Genomic DNA, 16,247 nt, shown 5'->3' on the forward strand with positions numbered 1-16,247 from the left:
ATATTTTATAATACAAGCTTACTTTCTTGTGCAAAATGATATACAAAACAAGTTATTATCATCATCATTTATTTATGTATCACCATTACTGTACATAGTGCTTTAATAGTAAAAGAATTGCAAAATAATTCCCCACTGTTAGGCTTACAATTTTGTGCAAAATTTTGCAGTGGTTGCCTGTTTTCTCAATGCAATGTCTCAACACGTCAAAGCATTCTTTGCAACCCTGGTTAGGCACATGATTCCTCTGCCTTTTACTTCTTAGGGCCCTTCCAAATAGGCTCTATATCCCAGGATCTGATCCCACGTTTTCTGCTTTAAACTGGATTATATGAGTTCCCACTTCCAGATAATATAGGATAAACAGAAAACCTGTTATCAGATCCTGGATATAGGCCTGCCTGGAAGGGCCCTTAAACTCCTTGATTTGGGCTGGTAAAGGCTCCTAACATAAGCACCTTGTCCATCATAGCTCAAAAAAAAACCAATGACTAGAATGGTTTGCAATGCCTTTTGTCTGTATGAGGGATCCTTTTCTTCACAAGAAATTTTACCTGATCGGAAAAAACCCCCACCATAATCTAAAAGAAAAAGAATTTTCTCCTCATCTCCTACTGTTAATTTATATATTATGGTGTATTTTAACACAGAAAGAAAAAAAACATACAGCAACCCAATTCAAATCCAGTACAAAAGCTCAGCAAGAACTCTTACTGTCTTAACTCTGAGTTGAACTCAAGAAGGTTGAGTGTCAGTCTCTCTAGAAAGGCTCAGTTTCATTGAGCCCTGCTTGCTGTTTGGAAGGGGTCTAGTTCAAAGGTCTGGAAGTCCCCGCCCCCCGCCCCCCAAAAAAAGAAGGATGGAGGGCCAAGTTGGCTCAGGTCTGCTGCAAGGCAATAGGGAGGAATCTTAGGGTGAGAGCACAGTCTTGAAAACGACACATGCAATCCCTCATGCGCCCGCCCGTTCTGCTCTCCCTGCAGGCGAGGGCAAGACCATGCTGCTGTTCCTGGCCTTCTGCCTGGCCCTGGAGATCCCCTTTGCCAACTGTGGCCAAATGTGAATACTGGCACCGTTTCGGGGTGATTGCCCTCGGAATTTGGGAGTTGTAGTTCACGCTTCTCCAGAGAACACTGAACCCAGTAAGTGACGGATCTGGACCAAATTTGTCACACAGACCCAAGATGGCCAACTGTGCATACTGGGAGAATTTTGGGAGAGTTGACCCAAATAACCCAGGCATCGCCGGGTACCCAAGCTAGTATATAAATAAAAGACATTCTATTCTCAATGACCCATTTTCACATTTTAAATAAATTACTATATTGAAAAGTTTAGAGCATATGATAGAGATATCTTCTGTAGCCAAGCAATTTACTGTAAAGTCTAAACCAGACTTAAAAAGACAAGTGAGACATATCAGAGTAGCTTTGTTCAAGTCAATTGGAACAAAGCTGCTCTGATCTGTCTCACTTGTCTTTTTAAGCAAATGAATAGTTATTATTAATAGTCAGCAGAAACTGGGAGCTGTGGCAAGAGGCACTGTTAAGTTGGAGTCATATATCAGCAACACCCTTTTTGAATGAATATTCTGAACTTTCTTTATTCCCACTGATGCAGATAGCTGCTCTTTTCTTGTGGGACTATCTGGAGGGCCAACCCTTTTTGGGGTGGACCTTAAGTGAAAAAGATTCTCATCCCCTCTCCATAAGATCAGCAGGAGGAGATGGACTCATTTTTCTATTTTTCTGGAAGAATTAGCCACTTTAATTTCAACCATCACTCCTGGCTGACTCAAACCTTTATGCATAAAACTGTTCCAAGCACCACAAAAAAATGCCCCCTCCTATTAAAGAGCAGTAGCAGCAAGGTGCTGGCAAAAAAGGCTGTCCCCCTTTCTTTTCTGATGTGTTGTCAGAATGTGCTTAGTGCCTGAAAGCAAAGGTCTTGCTATGGGGGCAAACAGATCACTTATAGATCACTGAGAAGTTTTGTTGTTTATTTGTTCAGTCGCTTCCGACTCTTCGTGACCTCATGGACCATTCCATACCAGAGCTCCCTTTTGGCCGTTGCCACCCCCAACTCCTTCAAACTGAGAAGTATATAATCAATATTTGAAAAGTAATAATGTGATTTTGTTATCTTTGGCAGGTAGTATCTCTACTATCAAAACCACTGTGCTTTTTTTGCATCATATAAGTTAATGTGGCCCTGCTTCCAAGTGAACATCCTGAATATGAATACCTGATAGAAATTAATTTCATAGATTATTTGGCAAATAAAGCCCTTCAGACTTTCAGCAAATGACAACTTGAGAAGAGCAAGGCATTATCTAGAAACCTTATCTGTATTGGTTAGCTAGCAATAGCTAGTTATCCAGAACATAGTGTGTTTGTAGGATCAGTTGTGACCTTCCACTGACATAAAAAGAAAACATCCTGCCCTATAACCTTCAAACTATGGAACTCTTGGACATGCTACAGCCAAATCCCTTATGACTAACTGACACCAGAACGTATAATTGAACAATTGACAGTTGAGAATCCACAGTTGTTTCTATGTGATCCTCCAACATCCCACTGATTTTGCTGAATTGCAGTTCCTTTGATTCCTCACCAATGGTTATATTGGCTTGGGCAGATGAGAACTGCAAACAAACAGTATTTGGAAGGCCATGAAGCCTTGCCCGAGTGTTAAAACATCAAATGCAAGACCCCTTGGTAAGGCCTCTAGAATGGCCTTCAGTAACTTGCCTTGCATTATCTTTTACTATATCAATAAAACACCCTCTTTCTGGAAATGCTGATTTTATCTTTCTTATTCCATCCAAGGTAGTTTTTGAGGGTGCTTCACTAATGAAAGTTCCTTTGGTTATCCACACTTTGCTACTATTCTTTTGGAAAAATCTTGTTTCTGGATACTACTGCACTGATAGCAGCCTTTCCTCCAGCAGTCAGAGTCAGAACTAGATATGAAAACAGTTTCCCTAGCAATGCAGTGGGCAGCTTTGATGGTCTGGGGTCAAATTCTTGTGACCCTGGCATTTGTCACACACCAATACAACCAGAAGTCAATTTCCAGTTCTATCCATTTTTTTTTGATTAAATAAGATACGTGGGAACATATTTTGAAGTCCATTCAGACTTGGTGGGACATCTGGAAGCACAATTCTCATTTTTTTTTTCAAAAACAGGGGAACTGGGATAAGCAAGGAAAAGGATAAAAAGCTTTATGTGTTTCAGGAAACTTCTACTTTGGTAAAAGTGCAATCAGCTTGTGTTCTAGAATGGCTTTTCTCAATGAATATAGGAAAGTGGACTCCATAGACTTATTTTACCTGATCTAATGTGGTAAACAAAATAAACCTAATATTAATTTCTGTCAGCAAGGACTTGTAGGTGAATGAGTGATTCGAACTGTTTTTGTTTTAGATAAAGAGGATCCTCCTCATCTGAGTTGTTGGGACAACTAAGATGCCCCTCTCTTATTTAAATATTTGTTTTGATTTCTATTATTATCAGACTGGTCTGTATGGCAAATCTAAACAAAGGTAGCTACCTTCTTGATTTTGCTCTTCCTGCTACAAAAGCTATGTACAGGATTATGCTGGAAGTTTATTAATATTAGTAAGGCTGTTTTACCTTTTGGAGTGATCATTTGTAAATCAGTAATTGTAGCCTATTTGGTATGTGTACACTGTGAGATGGAGCAATTTTAAAGCTAATCACTATGATTTTTTGGATTTTCAGCTTGATGTACATGGTATATGAGAGTAACATCTGGAAGTTTTGGTATGTGTGGTGGTTTGATCTAAAATAAATAGGAATCTGCGTGATCATAGGCATTGTGGTTTGTGTGTGTTAACGCTCTTAAAATGATATGTTTTTATGTCTTCAAAATAGGATTTTTGGGAAAAAAGGCAGTCAGATTAAACATACCAAACTTACCCCAGTTTTAGTAAATCTGTAAAGTGAACTGATAGGGAGTGAACATGGTTATTAGATCAGAAAAATGTTCATATATTTATGAGAAAATAATTCCAAATGTTCAGTTCTGCTTCATTTTAATGACCAAGCAAAATGCTATTGTACTCAATTAAAATATAATCACCATTTGAGTACAAAGGCCTATCTTCCATAGCAAACAATATAGTTTAAAAAGCGAGTGAATGAGTAAATTATTGTACCAAATGGCTGAGAATTAATCTCTGATGACTAGCTGCAATCTAACGAGGCATCTGTGTCCCAGGGAACTCTCCGCATGTCCCTGGCGGTATGCACAGTGTGTCAGAGTCTGCATGGGATTCTTTGTCCGCTTTTGCAGGCAGCTTTTCGTCTCATTGTTCAGAATATCTTAATGCATCTGTGATGCGTGGAATGCATTCATACTAACAGACTTACTATTGTTTTCTCCCAGAAGCTTTGTTGAGCAAAAGACTACATCACAGTCCCCAATAATTATATTGGTTAATTAATTAAGACAAAAAAGTTTGCAAATCACTGCCTGGTTGCCAAGCAGGAGGATAAAAAATGAACACAATACAGATTGTAGCAATATAACAAAAGTAACAACTATCAGCTCAGAGATTCTTAAATAATGAAGCTATTAATACTAAATCGGTTAATGTTAACATTGCTCCAGGTGTCTCTACTTAGATGCAAACAAAAAGGCTAACATTAATTCTATAAGAGGCCAAATGTTACCATGGATCCTGAAACCTGACAGAGAAATGGCAGCGTTTTCATTTGATTAGGGAACACAATTTAAATACCAGGGACAACAGCCAAACAGTCATTTCTCTCCCAATCCGTTTTCATTCATTCTAGGGTTAGTAGCTGGTGAAGAAAAGGTCAGCCACATTTGCCCTGGAAATGTCTGGATTAATTTTATTATATAGTTATATTTGAAATGAAAGACTACCACTTTTTCCCATTTGGTATTTTTCTTTCTACTGTTTGCCTTCTTCTAGTGAACTCGGTGCATCAATTAAAAAACCCCAAAAAACTAAATTCTAAAACTATCTTTCTTTCATTACATATTTTACAAGAAAATTAATGCATCATGCATGGTACAGTTTTGAATATACTTCTGTGAAGAATAAAAGGATGTCAACCAAATACATAACAAAGTAGCATATTTAGGAAAAGTATTTTTGGGAAAAATAGTTAGTGTCTAAGGATCCAGTCAACTGACCATTTAGACTATATTTAATCCTTACTTCCTTGAATAAGCTTGACAGGCATTATCTCTTTTCTTGATTAAATAAATAACTTTTTATTTGTTTTGCATTTTTAAAGATTTAACAGTGTTCCTAAGATTTAACAATGTCTCCAATAAAGAGCTGCCTCTTTACTTTATCTACCTTCTGTTTTATTATTTGTATTATTGCATTTACTTTGATTTTATATTTTAATCCCATGTAAGATGCTCTGAAAAACAGCCAGCTGAAGAACAAGGTGATAATTTTTTTAAGTGAGCCAAACAATTGGACAAAGCTTTGGTATTAAAATTTTTATTTATAATTACTACGTAAGACTATAACTTTTTTCTTTCTGGAAAAAAAACTTTACTATTAGGGGGGCAATGAAAAATTCAAGTTCATCTTCAAATATAATTCATGGCAACAACATTTTTACCAAATCATAAGCCACAGGGTGACCGAAAGATGATATACCATTTGTGTGTGTCTGTGGCTCTTATTTATCATAAGTGCATTTGCCTTTTAGTCATCCATATATCATTTGATCCTGAATCTGTACCACATTTTCTTTTTGTATGGTGTCCTAATGCCTCAAGGCAATAGCAAGAGCTGCCTCAAGAAGCTTGTCTGAGAGATGCTTGTCTGCTATTCTCTTAAAACACATCAGACAGCTGCACATTTTCTCCTTCTGAACAATGCCACAGGGCTTTCTATGAAAATATATAGAAAATCTGTGTAAAGTGTGCAAAATTTTAAAAAGCTGAACACTTAGAAAACAGGCTCATCTAGATCATTCATAATCCTTTTTTAAAATTGTGGGAATGATCAAAAACACACACAGAGGGGAAGGTATAAGGGAAGAACATGCCTACACTAAAACGACAATGACAACTACTGAATGTGAGGATAAAGATATTATCCTTCATTCGGTGTGGCATATGCATGACAAATTGTTTATAATAAAATGTAAGCATGCATAACTGGAAGCATGACTAAAGCTTCTTACCATTCCAAATAAATAAGCTTCGGAAAGGAAGCATAGCATACTAGACCATAGCATACTGAAACTCTTGAACAGGGATGTAAGTCTTTGTTGATTTTGTTCCCACAGAGAAGGACAAAGTATTTGCTCAATTTTCTCCACATGGCAAGGATGTCTTCAAAAATAGTGCAGTTTTTGAAGATATTCTTGCAATTCAGACTCCAGCTGCTTCATTTACTTGCTGACTTGCCCCTCTTATTCTCCAATTTCCCTTCTTCTTTGTTTTCGCTTTCTCTATTCTGTCCTCTTTCATTTTCCTCTCATTGCTCCTGTTCCTCACCTCCACTCCTCTACTTCTTTGAGCTCCTCCTGAAATGCTCTAAAACTACAGCTTGTGCTATTCAGTCATTAATGATATTTTGTTTTTATGTTTTAAAAGTATTTTAATTATTAGTACGGGTTTCTAAATTGCTTTGTAAATGTCTCTAAACCAAGAAGCTTCTATGTGTGTGTAATTGCGTATCTGCTTTTATATTTCCTTTTCATGATGTCAAGAACACTCTCAGAATTTATCGAAACAGGCAACTGAAAGAAATGGGTAGCTGTGGCATATCTCATGCTTAGGATGTTTTCCTCAGGTATAAAATAATGGTTTTGTATGGCTAACAATGTATTTTGCAAAAACAAAAACAAAAACAAAAAAACAATTGTGCCTCCCAAATGCAGACAAGTGCATCAATACTCTCACAGTTGAAAGGCCTAGTCTTGATGGTAAGAATGAAATAAACAAAGATTTGCATTCCTACATATGATTTCTCGTGTCTTAGCGACAAGGTAAAATATTAGGAAACAATGAAAAAAGTGCTATGACATAATTTGCCCTTGCAATATGCTTCATGTGGCAGCTTCAGTGAAAGAGAAAGCTTTACTAACACCCCAGAAGTCCAGTAGAACAATATTTTTCCTTATACTGGGACAACACTTACTGAATTGGTCCTAGTCCTTGCAACTAGAAAGGTGTTGGTCATTGGAGGCAGAGTTGCAATCATATTTAAGGTTCTATCTGGGTTAATCTGTGTAATTCTAGCTTCACACACAGAGTTACCCAAGAATGCCTCGTGGTTTGCTTAGCTTGTTCATTTTGGACTCTGTCCTGAACTTTGTTTGTTCAATTTGAGTTTGTGTCCTTTGGATTATTGAAATAGAAACACAGCATTCTGTCCTCATCCAAATTATCTGCCCAAGACTGACACTTGGGACACTTTGGACAATAAAGAGAGTTCAATGATCTTTACAGACTGAAAAATAATATTGAGGCAACTTACAATGATAGATGCATTGAAAAAAACCATAAACAATTCAAACAAGCTAAACTATAAAAACACAGTAAAATAATGAGAGAAAATTGATTAGCTAAAGTTTAAAAGTCTGAGAAAATAACAAGGGCAAAAAGACATTGGAGCGGGTGCCTGGTGAGCATCTACTGGGGGAAATTCCAAAGTCAGAGCTCCATTCCCACCAAAGATTGAAAATAAAAACCCTATGATTATGATCTTGATGGCACTACACTGGTATATATGGAAACAGGCAAGTTTCCAGATACCTGTATCCAAGCCATAACGTCCTGAAGAATAAAGAAGGATATTTTACATTGTGCCTGGAAATAGATTTGGAATAACCACAGTCCCAGTGAGCATTCCAGCAGCCATAGCATGAATTAGCAAATCCATATCTAAGTATAGTAGTGTAGTTTAACACTATCTATCCATCACATATGTATCAACCAGTTACCACAGTAAACTTGTATGAAGAAGCATGCAAAGCTGAATTGCCTTACCCTTAATGCTATTGAAGGGCTCTTCAGCCCCCCAAAACTGGTTTTACAGGCAATAATATTAAAGATGACAACAAACAGTAGACATCCCTATTACTGCAAATATCCATTAAAGCTTTCTTTTTATATTATCATTATACAATGTGGGACTAGGCTGAGATTCATTGTCTTATACAGATTTTTGTTTGCCTTTCTACTATATTGCTGTATTCTACAGTTCCGTTAACTAATATTTAGTACCAGATAAAATATCAAAACCATACCTCTGGTTTCTTCATGATTTCTATAAAAAACATATGATTCTTCATTGGATAAATAATAATTAAAACATCTCCAAAATCTGTTGGTATAATGCCTCTGCGATAATTCCTGGTGTGTTCAGACCAGACAACATGAATTTCATCATTTCCCAAATGACGAAGCTGTAAAGGCAAATTGCTCAGCAATTAATCAGAATGACAAAAACAATTTGAAAATTTGAACTGTTGAATTACAATGCTGACAATAAATATGTTTCAGCTGAGAACAGAAGCTGGATATTTCAGCTTTTTAAAAACACTAAAATATTAATAACATCTTACATTACAAATATTTGTCTGTGTGTTTTTATGGTAGTCTAGTCTATTGTGAATCTCACCTTGCTATTGTGTACAAGAGAATGAAACCTGAGGCGTTAAAACTCTAAAACTTTTCTTAGCTCTCATGTCTTTCACAAGGAAATATCTAAACTACTTTGAACCTAAAATATTTTGAATTAAATGGGTAAAGAAGAAAAGAAATGTAACATACTATTGCACTATCATGTGCTAAACAACCAAAACTAATAGCAAATAACAAACTATTTGTTTTGAGTGGCGGTTTTTGGAAGATAAGATTATATCAATCATTAGGCTAGCAAGAAAATTTACAAGTGTTTACTATGTTCTGCTAGCTAGCGGTTCCTCAAGTGTTAACAGAATAACAAAAACAAGCAATACTTAATGCATTTCAGAACTCTTAATGTAACAAACCATCAGAAACAGTAGAATTTAAAGAAAAAAAACAATTATAATGTGACTGTTACATCTAGTGAGATTTGGTTCTTGGACTTCACACTGACACAAAAATGCAGATGACTATACCATATTATTAAATGGTGGCAACATAAACATGTATGCTTCAGCCTATCTGCACTCATATCGCCAATATTTAATATGTGGGAGATGATGGTGGACAATGGGGATCAAGAACCTCAGATCCAAATGCCCACTGTATGCTACACTGAAAAATAAAGAGCATTAAAGTAATATTTATAAACATAGAGATTTTTTTATGTTCAGATCTTTGCTCTAACACAGTGATTCCCAAAGTGGGCGCTACCGCCCCCTGGTGGGCACTGGAGCGATCCAGTGGTGATGGCACCTATTAGGACACGGGGCGGGGCCAGAGGAGGGGGGGGTCCTCCTCCCAAATGCCGGAGACAGGGCTGATAACCTGAGGCGCCTGTTAGGACACACAGGGGGCGGAGCTAGAGGAGTGGCCGTGGCTTCTTCCTAAGAGCCCGAAACAGGGCTTGAGCCTCTATACCTCTCCTGAGAGGCCTTTTAGGACTAAAGGGCGGGGCTAGGAGTGGGGGCGGGGCCTCTTCCCAAGAGCGCGAGACAGGGCTGAGCCTCTGTATACCTCCCCTGAGGCGCTTGTTAGAAAAGGGGGGCGGGGTATAGAGGTTCAGCCCCGTCAGGCACTTGATAAGAGGCCTCGCCCCCTCCTCTAGCCCCTCCCCCTGTGTCCTGGCAGGCACTGCAAGACAGGGATAGAAGCTCAGCCCTGCCTCAGAGCTCGTAACTCTGCCCATCCCAGTCCTGGCCATCCATTTGTGGCCCTGCCCACCTCCCCTCGCAGCCCTGCATCTTGGACTAGGGGAGAGGCTCAGCCCCGCCCCCTTGAGCAGGAGTCACGTCCACCCCTCTAAGCCATGGCCCCTTTCTAGGGGGCGCTGAGTCATATTTTTTCTGGAAAGGGGGCGGCAGGCCAAATAAGTTTGGGAACTACTGCTCTAACACAACACATGGATATCAGTGGTTACTTTGTGCCATTGATACAGGTGTTATAAGATATTCATAGCGCACTATTCATTTCCAAAGTCCACATTCATATTCATATTCGAAGTAGAAAAGAGTATCTATGTTTTTAATGTTGTTACTATCAGTTACAACCATACTTTAATTTAGTCATCTACAATCTGTTCATCAAAAGTAGGGCTATAAAGAAGATTCACACATTCCCGCATCTTCAACAACTGTAAAAACCAAACCTTCCAAGAATCATGAAATGTTTTCCCCTGGCTCAATAGCAAAAAGACTAATGTATTTTTAAAAATTGCACAATCTTTTCCCTGTGTAAATCACAATGCCTTTTTCACAAAACATCAGTGGTTAAATTTTTCAAATGAATATACATGTCTGTTAATGAACAATGAATTGTTTTTCAAGAGGAACATCTCTGAAGTTGTGTGCCATGCATATACCACTTGATTAAAGAGTGTGAACAGCACGCTGCTTTCGCTATTCTGCTCCCTGCCTGCCAGGCAACACACCAATGCTGACACTGGTCATGGTATACACACCTAATAGTCTGACCTCTTTTTCCTACTAATTGCATTACAGAGCCAGCTGGCTCCAGAAAGGAGTTGTCTGTGTGATTGAAGAACTTCTGCTTGGGGAAGGCATGGCGGCTACTTGTATTGAGTAATGGCCAGTCCTGACATCCCCATTGTCTGCCTGACAGAGTGCCCATCCTAAAAATCGAAGTTTTATTTGTAAATTAACCAAGAAACTTCCTGCCAGAACAGCACTGCCTGGAGACTGATAATGTGTGCCTTTCATTCCCTTTCATTCTTACTGTATTCACTGCCAATTTGTTTTCTGCTGCCAGCCAGCCTTAGGCTATAAAAAGCCTTGTAAGACATAAGTGCAATTATAGTCCTGGAGTCAAATGAATTGAACAAATCCAATAGCATAGCTCTGTCTCCACTTTGCAAACCCCTACAGCAGTTAGATTAGCTGCTAAAAATCTAATCTTGCTATAACTAATGAATTTCTTAAGTAAAGGAGCAAGAGTTCAGAAGGGGGTTGTAACCAGGATTGTGAACTGAGAAGCTCTTCACAGCTGATTGTCTTTTTTTTTTCTAAAGCTACAAATAATTTTGACCAGAAGCTTTTAGGATGTTGCTATCTCTAATCATTTCCATTGTATCTGTAAGATGTCAGGATGGAAATATAAACTACCCATAAAGATTTAAGTTCCTATAGGAATCAAACACTTCTTATTTCAAAAATCTTTCAATAACAGTCCCCCCCAGGTACTCACAACTGTACTTTTCAGCTAAAGTACAAAAATGTGATTTCTAAATATGTTATGTGACACTACTACACTGCATAAAATAAGTAGGACAACATGTTCCTAATTTTTTTTATTCTACATCAGTTTTCTTGCATTTATCACTAGAGATATACCTATTTATTTTAGAAGTCATGTGAGAGCAGAACTATTTTTATTAATACAAACCTCTAATAATTAAGTATTACTATGACATCTGTCTTATTCTGTGGGTCACAAAATACACTGCCTGCTGCAGAACGGTCACATTTGCAGGCAGTTTTTCTGGCCAGCAGGTGGTATGACCTTCTGTCATGCTATTGAGTTTGTCAGCTAAGCAAGTTGTTCAGCATTCTGCTTGTTAATTTTAAAAACTGGCAAAAGGAGGGTGATGTAAAATTGTGGGGAGCATAAGCATTACATGACTAGTGAAAAAATGAAATACACTGAATATCCATTATTTAAAATTCTATCCATTGTGGCTTCTAATTCTAAATATGTTTGACTGAAAATATTAAGAATAACATTAAGGGATATTCTGATTTATTTTACTGTCATAAAACAGGATTCTTATACATGCCAAATGCTCTTGTTTGTCAGGAATCAACTCTATTTTCTAGTGCCTGTGTCTGTGGTAAATAGCCATCTACAATTTATTTATTTTTAAAATCATATTGTATATGTACATGTTTACTAGGGTCTACAAAAGCCTACTTTCCATAAATAGAAAGTGCTACTGGGTGGGTGGCTGCCTGCCTGCCTTCCTTCCTTTTGTATGGCATCATTTTCCCAGAGTGGGACCCAAGGCCCTGTCTATAAACATGCAGTTGTACTCATTGTGAAATGAAATGTTGTTCTTCAAAAGCGTTTTGATGGTCAGTACAGAAATTAAGAAAACTAGCTACTGGACAGAACAATTAATGAATTCAGTGGCAGAAAGCAACAAATGTTCAACAATGGGTATTCTGATAAAGTGTTACCACAATTTATGGAGAGGCTTTGATGTGTAGAGAGAAAGTTAGAAAAGTCAAAGTGCAGAATGAGCTCAGGCTTGCTAGGGAGATTGAAACAATAAAAGGGCTTTTTTATTATATCTGTAGCAAAAGGAAGAATGAGGAAATGGTAGGCCACTGCATACAGATGATGGTGAAATGCTATCTGGGGACAAAGAAAAGGCGGAACTACTCAACACCTTCTTTGTTTCAGTCTCCTCTCAAAAGGTTAACAGTACTCAACTTGGGAATAATGGAGCAGATGATGCAGAAAGGAAAATACAGCACAGAAAAGGTAAAGGGGCAGAACAAGAATATCTAGTTAATCTAAATTCAAGATTCCAAGGCTAGGTGAACTACATCCAAGGGTATTAAAAGAATTGGCAGAAGTAATTTCAGAATAACTCGCAATCATATTTGAGAATTACTGGAGAACAGGAGAAGCCCCAGCAGACTGGAGGAGGACAAATGTTGTCACCATCTTCAAAAAGAGGAAAAAAAGAAGGCCCAAATAATGACCATCCAGTAAGCCTGACCTCAATATCAGGAAGAATTCTAGAGCAGATCATTTAACAGATACTATAAGCACTTAAAAAGAAATGACATGCTCATAAGTCAAGACGGGTTACTCAAAAACAAGCCATGCCAAATGAATCTTATCTCTTTTTTGATACAGTTATGAGCTTGGTAGATGAAAGGAATGCTGTGGAAAGGATTGCCTCAACTCTTACTTCATCACTTTCCTAAGAAGTGTACCATTTTAAGTTCTGAACTAAATCCAAGCTCTGAAAGTATTGACAAATGATATATTTAAATATGACAATTTAACATTATGTTGATTGATATTACTTTCATATTTACCTTTTTGGTCAGTGAATCATCTGAATCAGAGGGCATGCGAGTAGAAACATGAAAAATCACTTCCACAGTAGAAGTGGCATAATATGGTGCTGTTTGTCCTGTGCTGCCATTACGTTGGAGGCCACCCATAAATCCACAGTGAGTTGAAAGATCAACCTTAATTAAGTAAACCACATAATTTACTCTCAATCTGCAATCCTAAACAAACATACCAAAAACAAAAACCTGTCTCTGAAACCAACTTCCTCTAAAAATATTGGGACATTTCCAACTAAACAGGCGTAAGTAGTTACATTTGATAATTCCAATGGTGAGAAAAATCTGTTTTTGTTGCATGTTATTCTGATACTATTCAGTACCAGATTGTGTAACTTTAGTACTACATTGTGTAACTAGTAGTTAGCTGATAGGCATTTGGATAATGTGACACTTATATTTCACCAGTTGTTGTGGTTGCCAGGAAATTTCTGAGCCTGAATGAAAGTGCTGGCATGGATTTTTAAGGTCTTACATCAGGAATGGAGATCTTCAGCATCATAGGACTTCAATTCCCATTGTTCATTACCACTGTTAATCCTAATTTAGGCATTAGTTTCAGTTACACTACTTGGAAGGATATGTATTCTCCATCACTGCCTTAAATAATTTGGGTCCATGTAAATGGAAAGACCAACCTGTCTGAATGCCACCTATCTTTTTTGTTTTTAAATTGTGTTGTACACCATATAAGGCAACCTCCTAGTATTCTGGGGTAATTCAGATGGTAATGGTAATTACTGCAAAAACTATGTGTCATCCATATCTGCATGGGAGGTCATTGCCCATTATTTTCTGTATTTGTTGGGGAGAAGCCTAGATGGGGTCTATCAAGGGAGACTCCTCTAAGCCACATACTGTGGGGACAGGAAGATTCCTCCCTCTTTCCTTGCTTGGATTAACATCCAGTCTATGTTATTGGCAAGTTAATATATGACCTCAAATACAGTGGTTTGATCTAAACACGAAGTATTATTTCAAAATTATATGTTTTGCTAGTATTTACCTCCCAGCCTAATCCAGCAACAAAATCTTCATATGCTTGACTTCCTTTCGGATTGGACAATATTGAACATTTATCTTCTTGTCCTTCAGCAATGTAAAATACAGCAATCTTATGGGTTTCACGGCTGCAGTTGGGGGAAAAACTATGATTAATTTTTTTTTTATTTGTACATGTTGAGCCCATATGTGGAATTCTGAATTACAAAACCAAAATTGTTCACATGAATGGCTGAGATAGTGGCAACTTTATTTTCTGCTGGTTCAATACAAACAAAAATTGAGGCATGTTGGGACACTGCTCTTGGTAAAGAGGTACTGACCCAACCAATCAGTAAATTCATGGACTGCTAAATGATAGATAGGGCAGTAAGGATCTAGAACACATTTGGTAGCTCTTGCCTCCTCAAGAATCTTATCTGCGTTCTTAGTCTGCATAAGATGGACAAGCAGAGGGCAGTGTTACATCTGATGAGCCTATACCATCTTTTAGTCCAAGTTGGAACAAATCTGAATACTTTTATTTGCAAAAGGTGTGGCATTTTTTTTACAGTAGGCAGTTAAGTGACCAAGTTCCTTTGTGATCCAGATTGTAAAACACCCATTCAGACACCCTTCAGGACATTCTAGGCAAACTCAATGAGTCATGTGGGGTGAGGTTATGATGGAATGGAGGCTGTAATTGCAGTGATTCTCCATACACATTTAGCCACTATATGAAATTCCCTATGAAATTTTCTTTCATTCCCCAAAAGGCCAGATCTAGGTTAATGCTGTGGAACTAGTCCTTGGGACTACCTGGGGATTGTAAAAACTGAGAAAGAGGCTTGGGGAGGATTCTCCACATCAGGATTTCTGAACGGAGAAGCCATTCCTCCATTTCCCCCACAACTCCTGAGATATTCTTTCCATCCCTGCTGAGCCATAAAGGAAAGAGGGAGGTACATAGAGTTATGTTTAACAATATTATCTTCCCTGGTTTAGATTTTCCAGCTCCCTCTGCCATCCATCAAAATTTGTGGTTACTTCACTCCTATAATAGTTGCCTAAAAAGGTCATATTTTTATTTCAACTCTTCCCTTTCTGCTATCTTTCTTGACTAAATCCCTATTTTTTCTCTGCCATACCTGCACAGATTAGTCTTATTTTGTTTGAACTGAGTTGTAAACTAAATATCATCTATTACAGATGCCAAATATTTCTTATGTCACTACCTGACTTGTTGTCACACTGTTAGAAAAACAAGATAGGGAGTTAATCATGCTTAACAGATACCCACCAGCAGGCTTTGGTAGCACGGCAGGTGATGTAGAAGAAAAGCTGCAGACTTTTTTACTCTGCAGTTTACACATTCTGGTGTTTTTCTTTGTTCAGAACCAGAATTTCTTTGTCTCACCTAGTGAAACACTGAGTATCATTCACACTTTTAGCTCTTACATTTGTTAAATATATCAATAAATATAATCACACTCCCACTGCAACTTTGTCTCTTTTCTTTGGATGCTTAAACTATATTTTTAAATATTCAACTGAAGTCTGAACTTACAGTGATGCTAGAAATGTGTGGACTGGAGGAATATTTCATGGGATAAGAAGAATTATAATGGAGTGGTGGCTGATTCCCTCATTGCTCTGATATGAAACCATTTCAAAACTGTCCAAACAAATATTTTCGTTTTCATTATTATCTACTTTTTTCCTACTGGACAACATAACATATTCCTTTCAAAATTAAATGCAACCTGGTTTTTTTCAGTAGCAGAATACACTGTACTTTCTTCTTTAACTGTATAAGTTTAACTCACCATTGTCTGGAATCCAAATTTTTCAGTTCTCTCAACAATTTAGAATTTTTTTTCAGTAGATGAAAACTTTTCCTAAAGATACATAAAATCTAGGTTATAAATGGAAAGGTTCATGAGACATAAACATTAACCAATCAATTGTATTCCAGTGCTGTTTAGTTTCTACATGAACCAGCTG

General features: G+C 37.6%; 1 protein-coding gene across 6 annotated transcripts in view; it reads right to left on the minus strand.

Annotated features, from left to right (window-relative positions):
* Positions 1 to 16,247, minus strand: part of ralgapa2 (Ral GTPase activating protein catalytic subunit alpha 2) — a 205,701-nt gene that overhangs the window by 68,279 nt on the left and 121,175 nt on the right. For all 6 annotated transcript variants that reach the window (XR_010005277.1, XM_008109089.3, XM_062977917.1 and 3 more), the window contains 4 exons: positions 16,070 to 16,141; positions 14,269 to 14,392; positions 13,227 to 13,382; positions 8,280 to 8,438 (listed from right to left, as the gene is read on the minus strand). Coding sequence is in view for 5 of the 6 variants with exons in the window: in XM_008109089.3 (XP_008107296.1) it covers positions 8,280 to 8,438; positions 13,227 to 13,382; positions 14,269 to 14,392; positions 16,070 to 16,141 (511 nt within the window). In the remaining variant the exon portion in view is untranslated. The remainder of the gene's footprint in view (positions 1 to 8,279; positions 8,439 to 13,226; positions 13,383 to 14,268; positions 14,393 to 16,069; positions 16,142 to 16,247) is intronic.

This window comes from Anolis carolinensis, chromosome 4 (assembly GCF_035594765.1).
Source record: "Anolis carolinensis isolate JA03-04 chromosome 4, rAnoCar3.1.pri, whole genome shotgun sequence".
NCBI classification, from domain to species: Eukaryota; Metazoa; Chordata; class Lepidosauria; order Squamata; family Dactyloidae; genus Anolis; species Anolis carolinensis.